This window comes from Heptranchias perlo, chromosome 20 (assembly GCF_035084215.1).
Source record: "Heptranchias perlo isolate sHepPer1 chromosome 20, sHepPer1.hap1, whole genome shotgun sequence".
Classification (NCBI taxonomy): domain Eukaryota; kingdom Metazoa; phylum Chordata; class Chondrichthyes; order Hexanchiformes; family Hexanchidae; genus Heptranchias; species Heptranchias perlo.
In genome coordinates, this window is record NC_090344.1 from 4,418,737 (window position 1) to 4,432,290 (window position 13,554).

The 13,554-nt window shown below is 46.1% G+C and overlaps 1 protein-coding gene and 1 non-coding gene across 2 annotated transcripts in view; one reads left to right on the top strand and one right to left on the bottom strand.

Annotated features, from left to right (window-relative positions):
• Positions 1-4,636, top strand: part of LOC137335573 (zinc finger protein 84-like) — a 30,738-nt gene extending 26,102 nt beyond the window's left edge. The window contains exon 2 of the mRNA XM_068000887.1: positions 2,702-4,636. Within this exon, the coding sequence (XP_067856988.1) occupies positions 2,702-4,205 (1,504 nt within the window). The 3' untranslated portion in view covers positions 4,206-4,636. The remainder of the gene's footprint in view (positions 1-2,701) is intronic.
• Positions 4,637-12,149: 7,513 nt separating this feature from the next.
• On the bottom strand, positions 12,150-12,243 carry trnay-gua (transfer RNA tyrosine (anticodon GUA)). Its single transcript has 2 exons — positions 12,207-12,243; positions 12,150-12,185 (listed from the first exon to the last, which is right to left on the bottom strand). It is a non-coding gene; the product is annotated as a tRNA-Tyr (tRNA).
• Between the last annotated feature and the right edge of the window lie 1,311 nt (positions 12,244-13,554).

Sequence of the window (13,554 nt, forward strand, 5' to 3'; positions counted from 1 at the left end):
TTCTGTCCTTTACACAACTTCCGATCCAAATTGCCTCATTCCCTTTAATACGGTAAGTATTAATTTTATCAACAAGCCTCCTGTCCGTCATCTCATCAAACACCCTTTCGCAATCAATGGGCACAACATTCACTGCATTTCCTTTATCAGCAGACTTGAGTTATCTCAAATGATCCATGTTGGCTGTTCTTAATTAATGTGTTTTTCTAACAAATGTTGAAATGTTTGCTCCACCTCATCTGGTTTCATCTGTTTCAAGACGCAACAGAAAGGTCGAGTTGTCTCCTGGAGTTGAAGATAAATTAGGTTTTAAAAATTATGTTTCAGACAATGAGGGACGTCTGGGCTGAGACCGCCCATTCGGTGCCGCAACTCCCACCCCTCACACACTCCGATTGGTTGGAGGATCAACTCACCCCTCACCCCTCCAGTCAATTTCCGCTCCTCCTTTTGGTCTGGAACTCTCCTTCATCACCAGGGCGGGATTAGTGTTGAGACTGACATCCTCAGGTGCAGTTCGAAAATAAACATTAATTGAACCCGTCAGTTGCAACATTTAATAACACGAAATTAATAAAAGTTACCTTAAAAAATATTTTCTGGAGTTCACCAAAGTGGTGGTGCGTCTACACTGTGTGTTTGTGCCGGTTTAAATGGCACAAAGAGCTGGGGTTTCAGTTTATTTTATTATTCTTGATCCATACGCGCTCTCTCTGCTTCCAATGTCTTTGCTATTCGGCCTGATATTAAGATCATTAATGGCGGATGCATCACCCAGCATGCAGCGCGGTACAGATTGTGCCCTATCTGAATCAGTGGAGCACAGTGCGCAGGCGCAGTCTGACTCATTATCAGACAGTGTGTCCTGAGCATGCGCGGTCAGTCGAGGCTGCGGGAGGAGCGCGTTCGGTGCAGGTGAGAGGATCGGAGCAAGAGGATCAATAAACCCCGGGGCCCGGGTCCGGGCTCAGGCCCAGGCTCAGGCTTCACAAACCCCGAGTGCGGCCCCAGACCCGAATATAAAACAGTGAACATTATCCCCCCTCACTACCCGCCGGTTTCCGGTTTCTCCCGTTTCGCTCCGGACCAACTCTCAACAAAAGGCCGCGGCCCCGCGCATGCGCGGAGGAAACTGGGACTTCTCAGGGAGCGTCTGTAAATGAAGGAGAAATGGTGATCGGTCAGGGAGCGTCTGTAAATGAAGGAGAAATGGTGATCGGTCAGGGAGTATCTGTAAATGAAGGAGAAATGGTGATCGGTCAGGGAGCGTCTGTAAATGAAGGAGAAATGGTGATCGGTCACGGAGCGTCTGCAAATGAAGGAGAAATCGTGATCGGTCAGGGAGTGTCTGTAAATGAAGGAGAAATGGTAATCGGTCAGGGAGGGTCTGTAAATGAAGGAGAAATGGTATTCGGTCAGGGAGCATCTGTAAATGAAGGAGAAATCGTGATCGATAAGGGAACATATGCAAATGAGGGGGAAATTGTGATCGGTCAACGAGCGTTTGTAAATGAAGGAGAAATGGTGATCAGTCAGGGGGAGTCTGTAAATGAAGGAGAAATGGTGATCAGTCAGGGGGAGTCTGTAAATGAAGGAGAAATGGTGATCAGTCAGGGAGCATCGGTAAATGAAGAAGAAATGGTGATCTCTTTTTCTTTCGTCATCCAGGGAGCTCTAGCTTTGGATGCTATTCCTTTGCTCCTCGTGGGAATCTGTCTACTCTCTACCAAACCCACTCCTCCTCGAAGGCCTCCCATTGTTCAATTACTGTTTTGTTGCCAATTTTTGATACCAATTCATCTGGACAAGATCCCTTTTTAACTCATAAAATTAGCCCTCCTCCAGTTAAGAATTTTCACATTTGACTGTCCCTTGTCCTTTTCCATAACTGTTCTAAACCGAATGAGATTATGATCACTGCTGCCCCACTGAAACATGCTCCACCTGCCCCACTTCATTCTCCACATCGAGCCCACTGCTGTACTCGCATTCACTCTCTCACATTCACTCTCTCACACTCTCACATTCACTCTCTCACATTCACTCTCTCACATTCACTCTCACATTCACTCTCTCACAGTCACACTCTCACACTCACTCTCTCACACTCACTCTCTCACATTCACTCTCTCACATTCACTCTCTCACCCTTTCACTCATGGTTTAGTACCACTGAAAGATGATTTGATGGGTTTGGATTTCAGCACAGCGAGGAGGGAGAGTTAGTGGGACGGGGATTTACAGCTTTGAGGAATAAGAGAGGAAAGAATGTTCCATAGAACGACGAGTTATCTGATCTGAATTTGTATCCTGTACTTACAGTGATAACTTTTATAATCTCCTTTCACAGGTTATTAGAAGGGGAGGATTTGCCGACAGGAAACTCAAACCAAAGACCACGTCAAGATCTGACAGAGTCACTCGATTCATCAGGACCTGAATATCATCGGCCTTTGAATGTGGAAGGAGAAATGTTTGTCTGTTCTATCTCTGGGAGAAGATTTCAAACATCAGTGTGAGTGGAAAAGCACCAAGACACACACACCCGAGTGAGAGTGTTCCAGTGCACTGACTGTGGAAAGAGCTTTAACCAGTTACATAGCCTGAAAAAACATCACACCATTCACAGCGGGGAGAAACTGTATACGTGTTGTGTGTGTGGACGAGGCTTCAACTGATCGTCCAACCTGGAGAGACACAAGGACACCCGGACCACGGAGAAACCGTGGAAATGTGGGGACTGTGGGAAGGGATTCAATTACCCTTCACTGCTGGAAATTCATCGACGCAATCACACTGGGGAGAGGCCGTTCACCTGTTCCGTGTGTGGGAAGGGATTCACTCAGTCAGACAGCCTCCTGATGCACCAGCGATTTCACTCTGATAAGCGACCTTTTAAATGTTCGGACTGTGAGAAGAGGTTTAAAAGCAAAAGTAATCTGCTGACACACCAACGCATTCACACTGGGGAGAGACCGTTCATCTGCACCGTGTGTGGGAAGGGATTCACTCGGTCATCTCAGCTTCTATCACACCAGCGAGTTCACACTGGGGACAGCCCATTCACCTGCTCCGTGAGTAAGAATAGATTCACTCAGTCATCACACCTTCTGCAACACCAGCGAGTTCACACTGATGAGAGACCTTTTAAATGTTCTGACTGTGAGAAGAGGTTTAAAAGCAAAAGTCATCTGCTGACACACCAACGCGCTCACACTGGGGAGAGGCCGTTCACCTGCTCCGTGTGTGGGAAGAGATTCACTCGGTCATCCATCCTGCTGGCACACCAGCGAGTTCACACTGGGGAGAGGCCGTTCTGCTGCTCCGTGTGTGGGAAGGGATTCACTCATTCATCATACCTTGTGCAACACCAGCAAGTTCACACTGATGAGAGACCTTTTAAATGTTCTGACTGTGGGAAGAGATTTAAAATCAGAAACGAACTACTGAGACACCAACGAACTCACACTGGGGAGAGGCCGTTCACCTGCTCCGTGTGTGGGAAGGGATTTACTTGGTCATCCACCCTGCTGAGACACCAGCGAGTTCACACTGATGAGAGACCTTTTAAATGTTCTGACTGTGAGAAGAGGTTTAAAAGCAAAAGGAATCTGCTGTCGCACCAACGCACTCACACTGGGGAGAGGCCGTTCACCTGCTCAGTGTGTGGGAAGGGATTCACTCGGTCATCCACTCTGCTGACACACCAGCGAGTTCACACTGGGGAGAGGCCGTTCATCTGCTCTGTGTGTAAGAAGAGATTCACTCATTCATCACACCTTCTGTCACACCAGCAAGTTCACACTGATGAGAGACCTTTTAAATGTCCTGACTGTGAGAAGAGATTTAAAATCAGAAACGAAATGGTGAGACACCAACGCAGTCACACAGGGGAGAGGCCGTTCACCTGTACCTTGTGTGAGAAGAGATTTACTCGGTCATCCAACCTTCTGTCACACCAGCGAGTTCACTCCGATGAGAGACCTTTTAAATGTTCTGAGTGTGAGAAGAGATTTAAAAGCAAAATTTATCTGCTGACACACCAGCGCACTCACACTGGGGAGAGGCCGTTCACCTGCTCCGTGTGTGGGAAGGGATTCACTCGGTCATCCACTCTGCTGAGACACCAGCGAGTTCACACTGATGAAAGACCTTTAAATGTTCTGACTTTGGGAAGAGATTTAAAATCAGAAACGAACTGCTGAGACATCAACACATGCCCATTGGGGAGAGACTGTTCACCTGCTCTGTGAGTGGGAAGAGATTCACTCGATCATCCCACCTTCTGAAACATTAACTTGTTCACACTATTGACTGACCTTTTAATTCACTGACTGTGAGAAGAGCTTTAAAAGCAGAAATGAACTGCTGACACATCAACACATGCCCATTGGGGAGAGACTGTTCACCTGCTCCGTGTGTGGGAAGGGATTCACTCAGTCATCACACGTGCTGAGACACCAGCGAGTTCACATTTGACTGCAGGGGTTGGATTCTGCTGTTAATCACATCCAGGACTGAACCATGTTCATTCTGACAGTTAGGGTTTGTTTCTTCTGATGTCAATAACCCCTATAACTGGGCTGGAGTTTAATATTCTGGATATCTATTAAATAAATCAGATTTGTTTTAAACACCTTGTTGTAGATTTTAGTCTTTCCCACCTGACTGTTCAGCATCACCTGACTGGAGCTCAGAAAGGACAATCTGGGGGGAGCAGAACTTCAGCCTGGACACAGTCCTTCAGGGCCACACTGAGAGGGGCAAACGGCACTTTGGTCTTTCTCATCTCTCTTCACTGACAGCAAAGTCGCCGTGCGGAGTCCAGTCTAAAAATGACTGTGGTAATTATTCTATGAAGATTTAACCTGTTTGTGTGACAGTCCTGAGTCTACTATTTAAGGCAGGCGTTAACTCATTTAAAATAAACCCGTTAAAAATAAATGATTTAAAGTCTGCATCAAAATAGCAGAGGGAGGAGTTCACAGGAGCCTGTTAACTGCTGGTACAATTATACAACAGTCATTCGATCTCCAGATAAAGAAGGACCTGCAGTGTGTTTCCAGAATTCATGATTTTATTGCTGTGTGCGTGTTAGACACCAGGATCACTAAAAATACACGAAGCGGACCATCCACAGGGTGGGGGCGATCCCGACAGTTACTCTGGGATCACTCCCACTGCGGAACTCCACCACTGACCCTGCTGAAGGTTGCAGGCTCAGGGAGTGGGGCCTCCAGGAGTGGACTGCAAGATAGCTGACAAATATATGCTGAGGTACCAGAGGAATCCTTACTAAGGAACCGTCTGGGGTTTTACTTGTCAGTGTGGGTCTAGCGGTGAATGATTCTTGACTCCCCGAACTGTCTTACAGTCAGATCAGGATGAATTCAGTTGACAGGAGAATTGGGACAAATATCACCCACAATCGAGGGAGACACAAGCAGCCATTAGAGAAGCTCAGAGATCTTTGAAAAGAAGATGGTGCACAAATGTGCTAATAATAGCAAACGCCTTTCCAGCTACGTCAGGATTCAGAAGACCATTAAAGATGGTTTAGGGCCACTGAAAGACAGTTCAGGGCAGATTCCCAGGCTATGGCAGAGCTGTTAAATGACTATTTCTCATCAGTCTACACTCCTGTAGATGATGCTCAGATTCCAGCTGTGGGATGTGCTGTCAACAATAACATCATAAATATTAAAATAGAAATGGACGTGATCTTGGATAAAATATGAAATCTTAAAATAGGTTTAGCTCCAGGTCCAGTTGATATTCACCCCCGGGTGTTTAAAGAGATGGGACGGGTGCTCTGTGAGCCCCTTGCCTGTATCCTCAACAGCTCAATAGAGTCAGCGATAGTCCCCTGAGATTAGAAGGTAGCTCACATAGTTCCAATTTTCATTATGGGGGACAAAATTGAACAGCAAAATTGAAGTCAATGGGAATCGGGGGAATACTCTCCAGTGGCTGGAGTCATACCTGGCACAAAGGAAGATGGTAGTGGTTGTTGGAGGCCAATCATCTCAGCCCCAGGACATTGCTGCAAGAGCTCCTGGGTCCAACCATCTTCAGCTGCTTCTTCAATGACCTTCCCTCCATCATAAGGTCAGGAATGGGGATGTTCACTGATGATTGCACAGGGTTCAGTTCCATTCCCAACCCCTCAGATAATGAAGCAGTCCGTGCCTGCATGCAGCAAGACCTGGTCAACATCCAGGCTTGGTCAGATAAGTGGCAAGCAACATTCGCGCCAGACAAGTGCCAGGCAATGACCATCTCCAACAAGAGAGAGTCTAACCATCTCCCCTTGACATTCAACGGCATTACCATCACCGAATCCGCCACCATCAACATCCTGGGGGTCAACATTGACCATAAACTTAACTGGACCAGCCATATAAATACTGTGGCTGCAAGAGCAGGTCAGAGGCTGGGTATTCTGCAGCAAGTGACTCACCTCCTGACTCCCCAAAGCCTTTCCACCATCTACAATGCACAAGTCAGGAGTATGATGGATGCAGTAAGGATGTTCCCAAAGATGGGTGAAACTAGAACTCGGGGGCATAATCTTAGAATAAGGGGCTGCTCTTTCAAAACTGAGATGAGGAGAAACTTCTTCACTCAGAGGGTGGTAGGTCTGTGGAATTTGCTGCCCCAGGAAGCTGTGGAAGCTACATCATTAGATAAATTTAAAACAGAAATAGACAGTTTCCTAGAAGTAAAGGGAATTAGGGGTTATGGGGAGCGGGCAGGAAATTGGACATGAAGCTGAGTTCGGATCGGTCAATGCCCTGTGGGTGGCGGAGAGGGCCCAGGGGCTATGTGGCCGGGTCCTGCTCCGACTTCTTGTGTTCTTTAGATTTGTGGTTGGGATCAGATCAGCCATGATCTTATTGAATGGCGGAGCAGGCTCGAGGGGCCGATTGGCCTACTCCTGCTCCAATTTCTTATGTTCTTATGTTCTTATGTACTCTCCACTTGCCTGGATGAGTGCAGCTCCAACAACACTCAAGAAGCTCGACACCATCCAGGACAAAGCAGCCCGGTTGATTGGCATCCCATCCACCGAGCACCAATCACACATCCCACCACAAGATCTTTAATATCCCGTCTCATACCCGGCCACCATCTCATTTATCCGAATTTTTCCTCCATATCTTCCCATTTAGGGTGTCCGCCTGCATTAGAGCCACGGATCCACTGCATTTCTGAATCGAATTGGGAACCTCTTGAAGTAAATCACTCTTCTCCTCACAGTTTATTATCCTCACTGTTCACTGCACTTTCAAGTTTGGAAATTGTGCCCTGTATACCCAGGTCCAAGTCATTAATATATATCAAGAAAAGCAGTGGTCCCAGCACCGACCCCTGGGGAACACCACTGCGCACCTCCCTCCATTCTGAAAAACAACTGTTCAGCACGACTCTCTGTTTCCTGTTATTGAGCCAATTCTGTATCAATGCTGCTACTGCCCCTTTTATTCCATGGGCTTTAATATTGATGACAAGCCCATTATGCGGCACTTTATCTAACGCCTTTTGAAAGTCCAAACACACCACATCAACTGCATTGCCCTCATCGACCCTCTCTGCACCTTATCAAAAAACTCTATCAAGTTAGTTAAACACAATTTGCCTTTCACAAATCCGTGCTAGCTTTCCCTAATACTTGTCCAAGTTACTGCTAATTCTATCCCGGATTATCGTTGCTAGAACTTTCCCCACGACCGAGGTTAAACTGACTGGTCTGTGGATGCTGGGTTTTATCTTTCACCCTTTCTTGAACAAGGGTGTAACATTTGCAATTCTCCAGTCCTCTGGCATCACCCCCATATCTAAGGATGTTTGGAAGATTGTACAGAACATGACCGGACAGATGGTCTGAGAAAGCAGGGCAAAGACCAAGGGAAGACTAGATTAAACTGCATTTATTTCAATGCAAGAAGTCTGATGGGCAAGGCAGATGAACTCAGGGCATGGATGGGTACATGGGACTGGGATGTTATAGCTATTACTGAAACATGGCTAAGGGAGGGGCAGGACTGGCAGCTCAATGTTCCAGGGTACAGATGCTATAGGAAAGATAGAGCAGGAGGTAAGAGAGGAGGGGGAGTTGCGTTCTTGATTAGGGAGAACATCACGGCAGTAGTGAGAGGGGATATATCCGAGGGTTCGCCCACTGAGTCCATATGGGTAGAACTGAAAAATAAGAAGGGAGAGATCACTTTGATAGGATTGTACTACAGACCCCCAAATAGTCAACGGGAAATTGAGGAGCAAATATGTAAGGAGATTACAGACAGCTGCAAGAAAAATAGGGTGGTAATAGTAGGGGACTTTAACTTTCCCAACATTGACTGGGACAGCCATAGCATTAGGGGCTTGGATGGAGAGAAATTTGTTGAGTGTATTCAGGAGGAATTTCTCATTCAGTATGTGGATGGCCCGACTAGAGAGGGGGCAAAACTTGACCTCCTCTTGGGAAATAAGGAAGGGCAGGTGACAGAAGTGATAGTGAGGGATCACTTTGGGACCAGTGATCATAATTCCATTAGTTTTAAGATAGCTATGGAGAAGGATAGGTCTGGCCCAAAAGTTAAAATTCTAAATTGGGGAAAGGCCAATTTTGATGGTATTAGACAGGAACTTTCAGAAGTTGATTGGGAGAGTCTGTTGGCAGGCAAAGGGACGTCTGGTAAGTGGGAGGCTTTCAAAAGTGTGTTAACCAGGGTTCAGTGTAAGCACATTCCTTATAAAGTGAAGGGCAAGGCTGGTAGAAGTAGGGAACCTTGGATGACTCGGGAGATTGAGGCACTAGTCAAAAATAATAAGGAGGCATATGACATGCATAGGCAGCTGGGATCAAGTGGATCCCTTAAAGAGTATAGAGATTGCCGGAGTAGAGTTAAGAGAGAAATCAGGAGGGCAAAAAGGGGATATGAGATTGCTTTGGCAGATCAGGCAAAGGTGAATCCAAAGAGCTTCTACAAATACATAAAGGGCAAAAGGGTAACAAGGGAGAGAGTAGGGCCTCTTAAGGATCAACAAGGTCATCTATGTGCGGAACCACAAGAGATGGGTGAGATCCTGAATGAATATTTCACATCGGTATTTACGGTTGAGAAAGGCATGGATGTTAGGGAACTTGGGGAAATAAATAGTGATGTCTTGAGGAGTGTACATATTACAGAGAGGGAGGTGCTGGAAGTCTTAACGCGCATCAAGGTAGATAAATCTCCGGGACCTGATGAAATGTATCCCAGGACGTTATGGGAGGTTAGGGAGGAAATTGCGGGTCCCCTAGCAGAGATATTTGAATCATCCACCGCTACAGGTGAGGTGCCTGAAGATTGGAGGGTAGCAAATGTTGTGCCTTTGTTTAAGAAGGGCGGCAGGGAAAAGCCTGGGAACTACAGACCAGTGAGCCTGACATCTGTAGTGGGTAAGTTGTTAGAGGGTATTCTGAGGGACAGAATCTACAGGCATTTGGAGAGGCAGGGACTAATTAGGAACAGTCAGCATGGTTTTGTGAGAGGAAAATCATGTCTCACGAATTTGATTGAGTTTTTTGAAGGGGTAACCAAGAAGATAGATGAGGGCTGTGCAGTAGACGTGGTCTACATGGACTTCAGCAAAGCATTTGACAAGGTACCGCATGGTAGGTTGTTACATAAGGTTAAATCTCATGGGATCCAAGGTGAGGTAGCCAATTGGATACAAAATTGGCTTGACGACAGAAGACAGAGGGTGGTTGTCGAGGGTTGTTTTTCAAACTGGATGCCTGTGTCCAGCGGTGTGCCTCAGGGATCGGTGCTGGGTCCGCTGTTATTTGTTATTTATATTAATGATTTGGATGAGAATTTAGGAGGCATGGTTAGTAAGTTTGCAGATGACACCAAGATTGGTGGCATTGTGGACAGTGAAGAAGGTTATCTAGGATTGCAACGGGATCTTGATAAATTGGGCCAGTGGGCCGATGAATGGCAGATGGAGTTTAATTTAGATAAATGTGAGGTGATGCATTTTGGTAGATCGAATCGGGCCAGGACCTACTCCGTTAATGGTAGGGCGTTGGGGAGAGTTATAGAACAAAGAGATCTAGGAGTACAGGTTCATAGCTCCTTGAAAGTGGAGTCACAGGTGGATAGGGTGGTGAAGAAGGCATTCAGCATGCTTGGTTTCATTGGTCAGAACATTGAATGCAGGAGTTGGGATGTCTTGTTGAAGTTGTACAGGGCATTGGTGAGGCCACACTTGGAGTACTGTGTACAGTTCTGGTCACCCTATTATAGAAAGGATATTATTAAACTAGAAAGAGTGCAGAAAAGATTTACTAGGATGCTACCGGGACTTGATGGTTTGACTTACAGGGAGAGGTTAGACAGACTGGGACTTTATTCCCTGGAGAGTAGGAGGTTAAGGGGTGATCTTATAGAAGTCTATAAAATAATGAGGGGCATAGATAAGGTCGATAGTCAAAATCTTTTCCCAAAGGTAGGGGAGTCTATAACGAGGGGGCACAGATTTAAGGTGAGAGGGGAGAGATACAAAAGGATCCAGAGGGGCAATTTTTTCACTCAAAGGGTGGTGAGTGTCTGGAACGAGCTGCCAGAGGCAGTAGTAGAGGCGGGTACAATTTTGTCTTTTAAAAAGCATTTGGACAGTTACATGGGGAAGATGGGTATCGAGGGATATGGGCCAAGTGCAGGCAATTGGGACTAGCTTAGTGGTATAAACTGGGCGACATGGACATGTTGGGCCGAAGGGCCTGTTTCCATGTTGTAACTTCTATGATTCTATGATTCTATTATGGCCAGTACCTCTGCAATTTCCACCGTTACTTCCCTCACTAACGGAGGATGCATCCCATCCGGACCAGGTGATGTTTCTACTTTAAGTACAGCCAGCCTTTCAAGTACCTCCTCTTTATGAATTTTTAGCCAATCCAGTATCTTAACTACATCTTCCTTTACTGACATTCTGGCAGCATCTTCTTCCTTGGTGAAGACAGATGGAAAGTATTTATTTAGTACCTCTGCCATGCTCACTGCCTCAAAATGCTACTTCCTCACTATAATTGTGACGAGTGGTGCAATGGATAATGCATATGATTATGGATTAGAAAGCAAGAGGTTCGATTCCTACTTGGTTTGGGAATTTTTTTGCAAACTGTACATTATTTTATTGCTTTCAATACCTTGCAAACTGTCCAACTTGGTGGTGCTGCCTGGATCCAGACCTGGTAAGTGCCTTCTTAGTGCAGCAAGCAGTGCATCAGTGTCATAATCTGAGGGTCCTGAATTCAATCTTCAGAGAAGGCATCAGGGATTACGAAGCTTTTTTTCCATCTCTTACCTCATCTTTCCATCTTTGCTGCAGAGCAAAATCAAGAACTTTTGCTGACTGCAGCCCATCAAAAGATGTTCTGCCCCTTGACCTCTCTGTACTCAAACACACAGTAAAGTTTAGGAAGTACATGGGCTATGGACTCGCTGACAACACTCTTGTTTCTGTATAATTGCACCAAGACAATCGGTGAGTGGAGAATATAATCAACGATCCCACTACTTCTCACATGCTAAGTGAGCGCTCTACCAGTTGAGCTAATTCCTCGTTTGCTGTTTGTAAATCGTCCTTCACAGTTCCCGCCTCACACTCGCCTCCAAGCTGCTCCACGACCAGCAGAGAAATCTTGATTTGGGTTGCCGCTCCTTGAATATATTAAATACTTTGCTCCAATCGGCGGTATCGAGCATCAGCAAGTGAGGAACAGCAGAACAGGAAGCCACAGTAATCATGAATGATGCTGAGAAGAGCCCGAGCCTTCGGAAGGAAGACGAGGTCACCGGAAAGCAACAGCCGCCCGAGCTTGAGGGAGCAGCGTGAGCCCTGACTGACTGAAGACCTTTTTGCCTGAAATTGAGGGCGATTTGAAGTGTTGCTGCTCAAAGGCACTCCCTGCTGGTGAGCAGAGGGAAATGCTCGAGTGAAACAGCCGTGCTCGGGCAGAAACAGAAAGCTTTCAGGTTTGAGAAAGGAAACGTGGTGTCCTGTGACTCAGTGGCAAAATGTTAATCTGGAAGATGCCTGTAAAGTTCAGAGAGAGACCTTGAGGTAATTGTTGCTTATTCCAAAATCACACTCACTCCTTCGAGCCGGAATTGAACCAGCGACCTAAGGATGACTTTACTTTGTTTAATTCACTACAGTCCTCCGCTCTACCAGCTGAGCTATCGAAGGGAAGCGATAGAAAGAATTGTCTTTGGTGATTGTTCACCGTGCGCCTGTTGACATGTTCAGACTCGTGGAGTCCGGTGCTGATCGAAGACTTCTTTTGCCTGAAAGTGAGAGCTGAGTGTTTTGAAGTATTGCTGCTCAAAAGCACTCCCTGCTGGTGAGCAGAGGCAAAACAGCCTTGTTTGGGCAGACACAGAAAGTTCTGAAGTTTGAGAAAGGAAAAGAGGCGTCCTGTGCTTTCATGGCAACATGTTAATCTGTAAGTTGCCTGTAAAGTTAAGAGAGTGACCTTGAACTAAGTGCTGCTTATTGCAAAATCACCCGTACTCCTTCGAGCAGGAGTTGAACAAATGACATAAGGATGACTTTATCTTATTTTCCGCGACAGTCTTGTCACTCGACCAGCTGAGGTATCGAAGGGAAGCGGCAAAATGTTTCACTTTGGTGATTGTTCACCGTGCACCTTTGACACACCCGGACTCGTGGATTCCAGTGCTCATGACTGAGGCTGACTCGGTCCCTGCTCATACCGCAGTGCTGTGGGAGTGTGAGCTGCTCCGTGTTCTCCACAGCCTGGGCCAGTGACACAATGAATAATGTGACTGATTATTGATCTGGAGATTGTGGGTTCAAGTTTACGGAGGGTGTAAAGTGGACGGCCGGGCCTGGAGAGCATTGGAATAGTCGAGTCTAGAGATAAGCAAAGGCTAAGATGAGAGTTTAAGCAGCAGAACTTCATTCTGGCAGTTTGGATTTGTTTCTGCTGATGTTAATAACCGCGATAACTGGGCTGAAATTCAATATTCCGGATCTATGTCAAATAAATCAACTTTGTTTCAAACAGAATGGGTCAATTACTTGATGAATTCAAGATAAGAGACTAATTGATGTCCTAATTACCGATTATTATGCATTTTCTCCTTTCTCACTTCAGATTATTTCAGTTCTCATATCTTCAATTACTCTCATGGCTAAGTCCCTGCTGCCCAGACCTTCCTGAGTGCCTCTCCCAGCCTTGGGATCCAGGGAAGGTATCGGTAATGTACCCGGGATCACTAAACATAAAACCCAGTCTGTGAATCACTTTCAGCTACTGGACTTATCGTGTGTCCCACAGCATCTCTCTCACCTTCAATGTGTGAATAGAGCATCAGGCCTGGGAATCTCGTCTTCAATTTAAATCCACTCAGCAAATGTATTTAACAAAATACAAACAAGTAAACACATCACGGACCAATAATCCAGCACTAAATTCAAAGGAGTAAGTCTGTTATCAAACTCCTTGAGTGGACAGAATAAAGAAAAATCCCAACT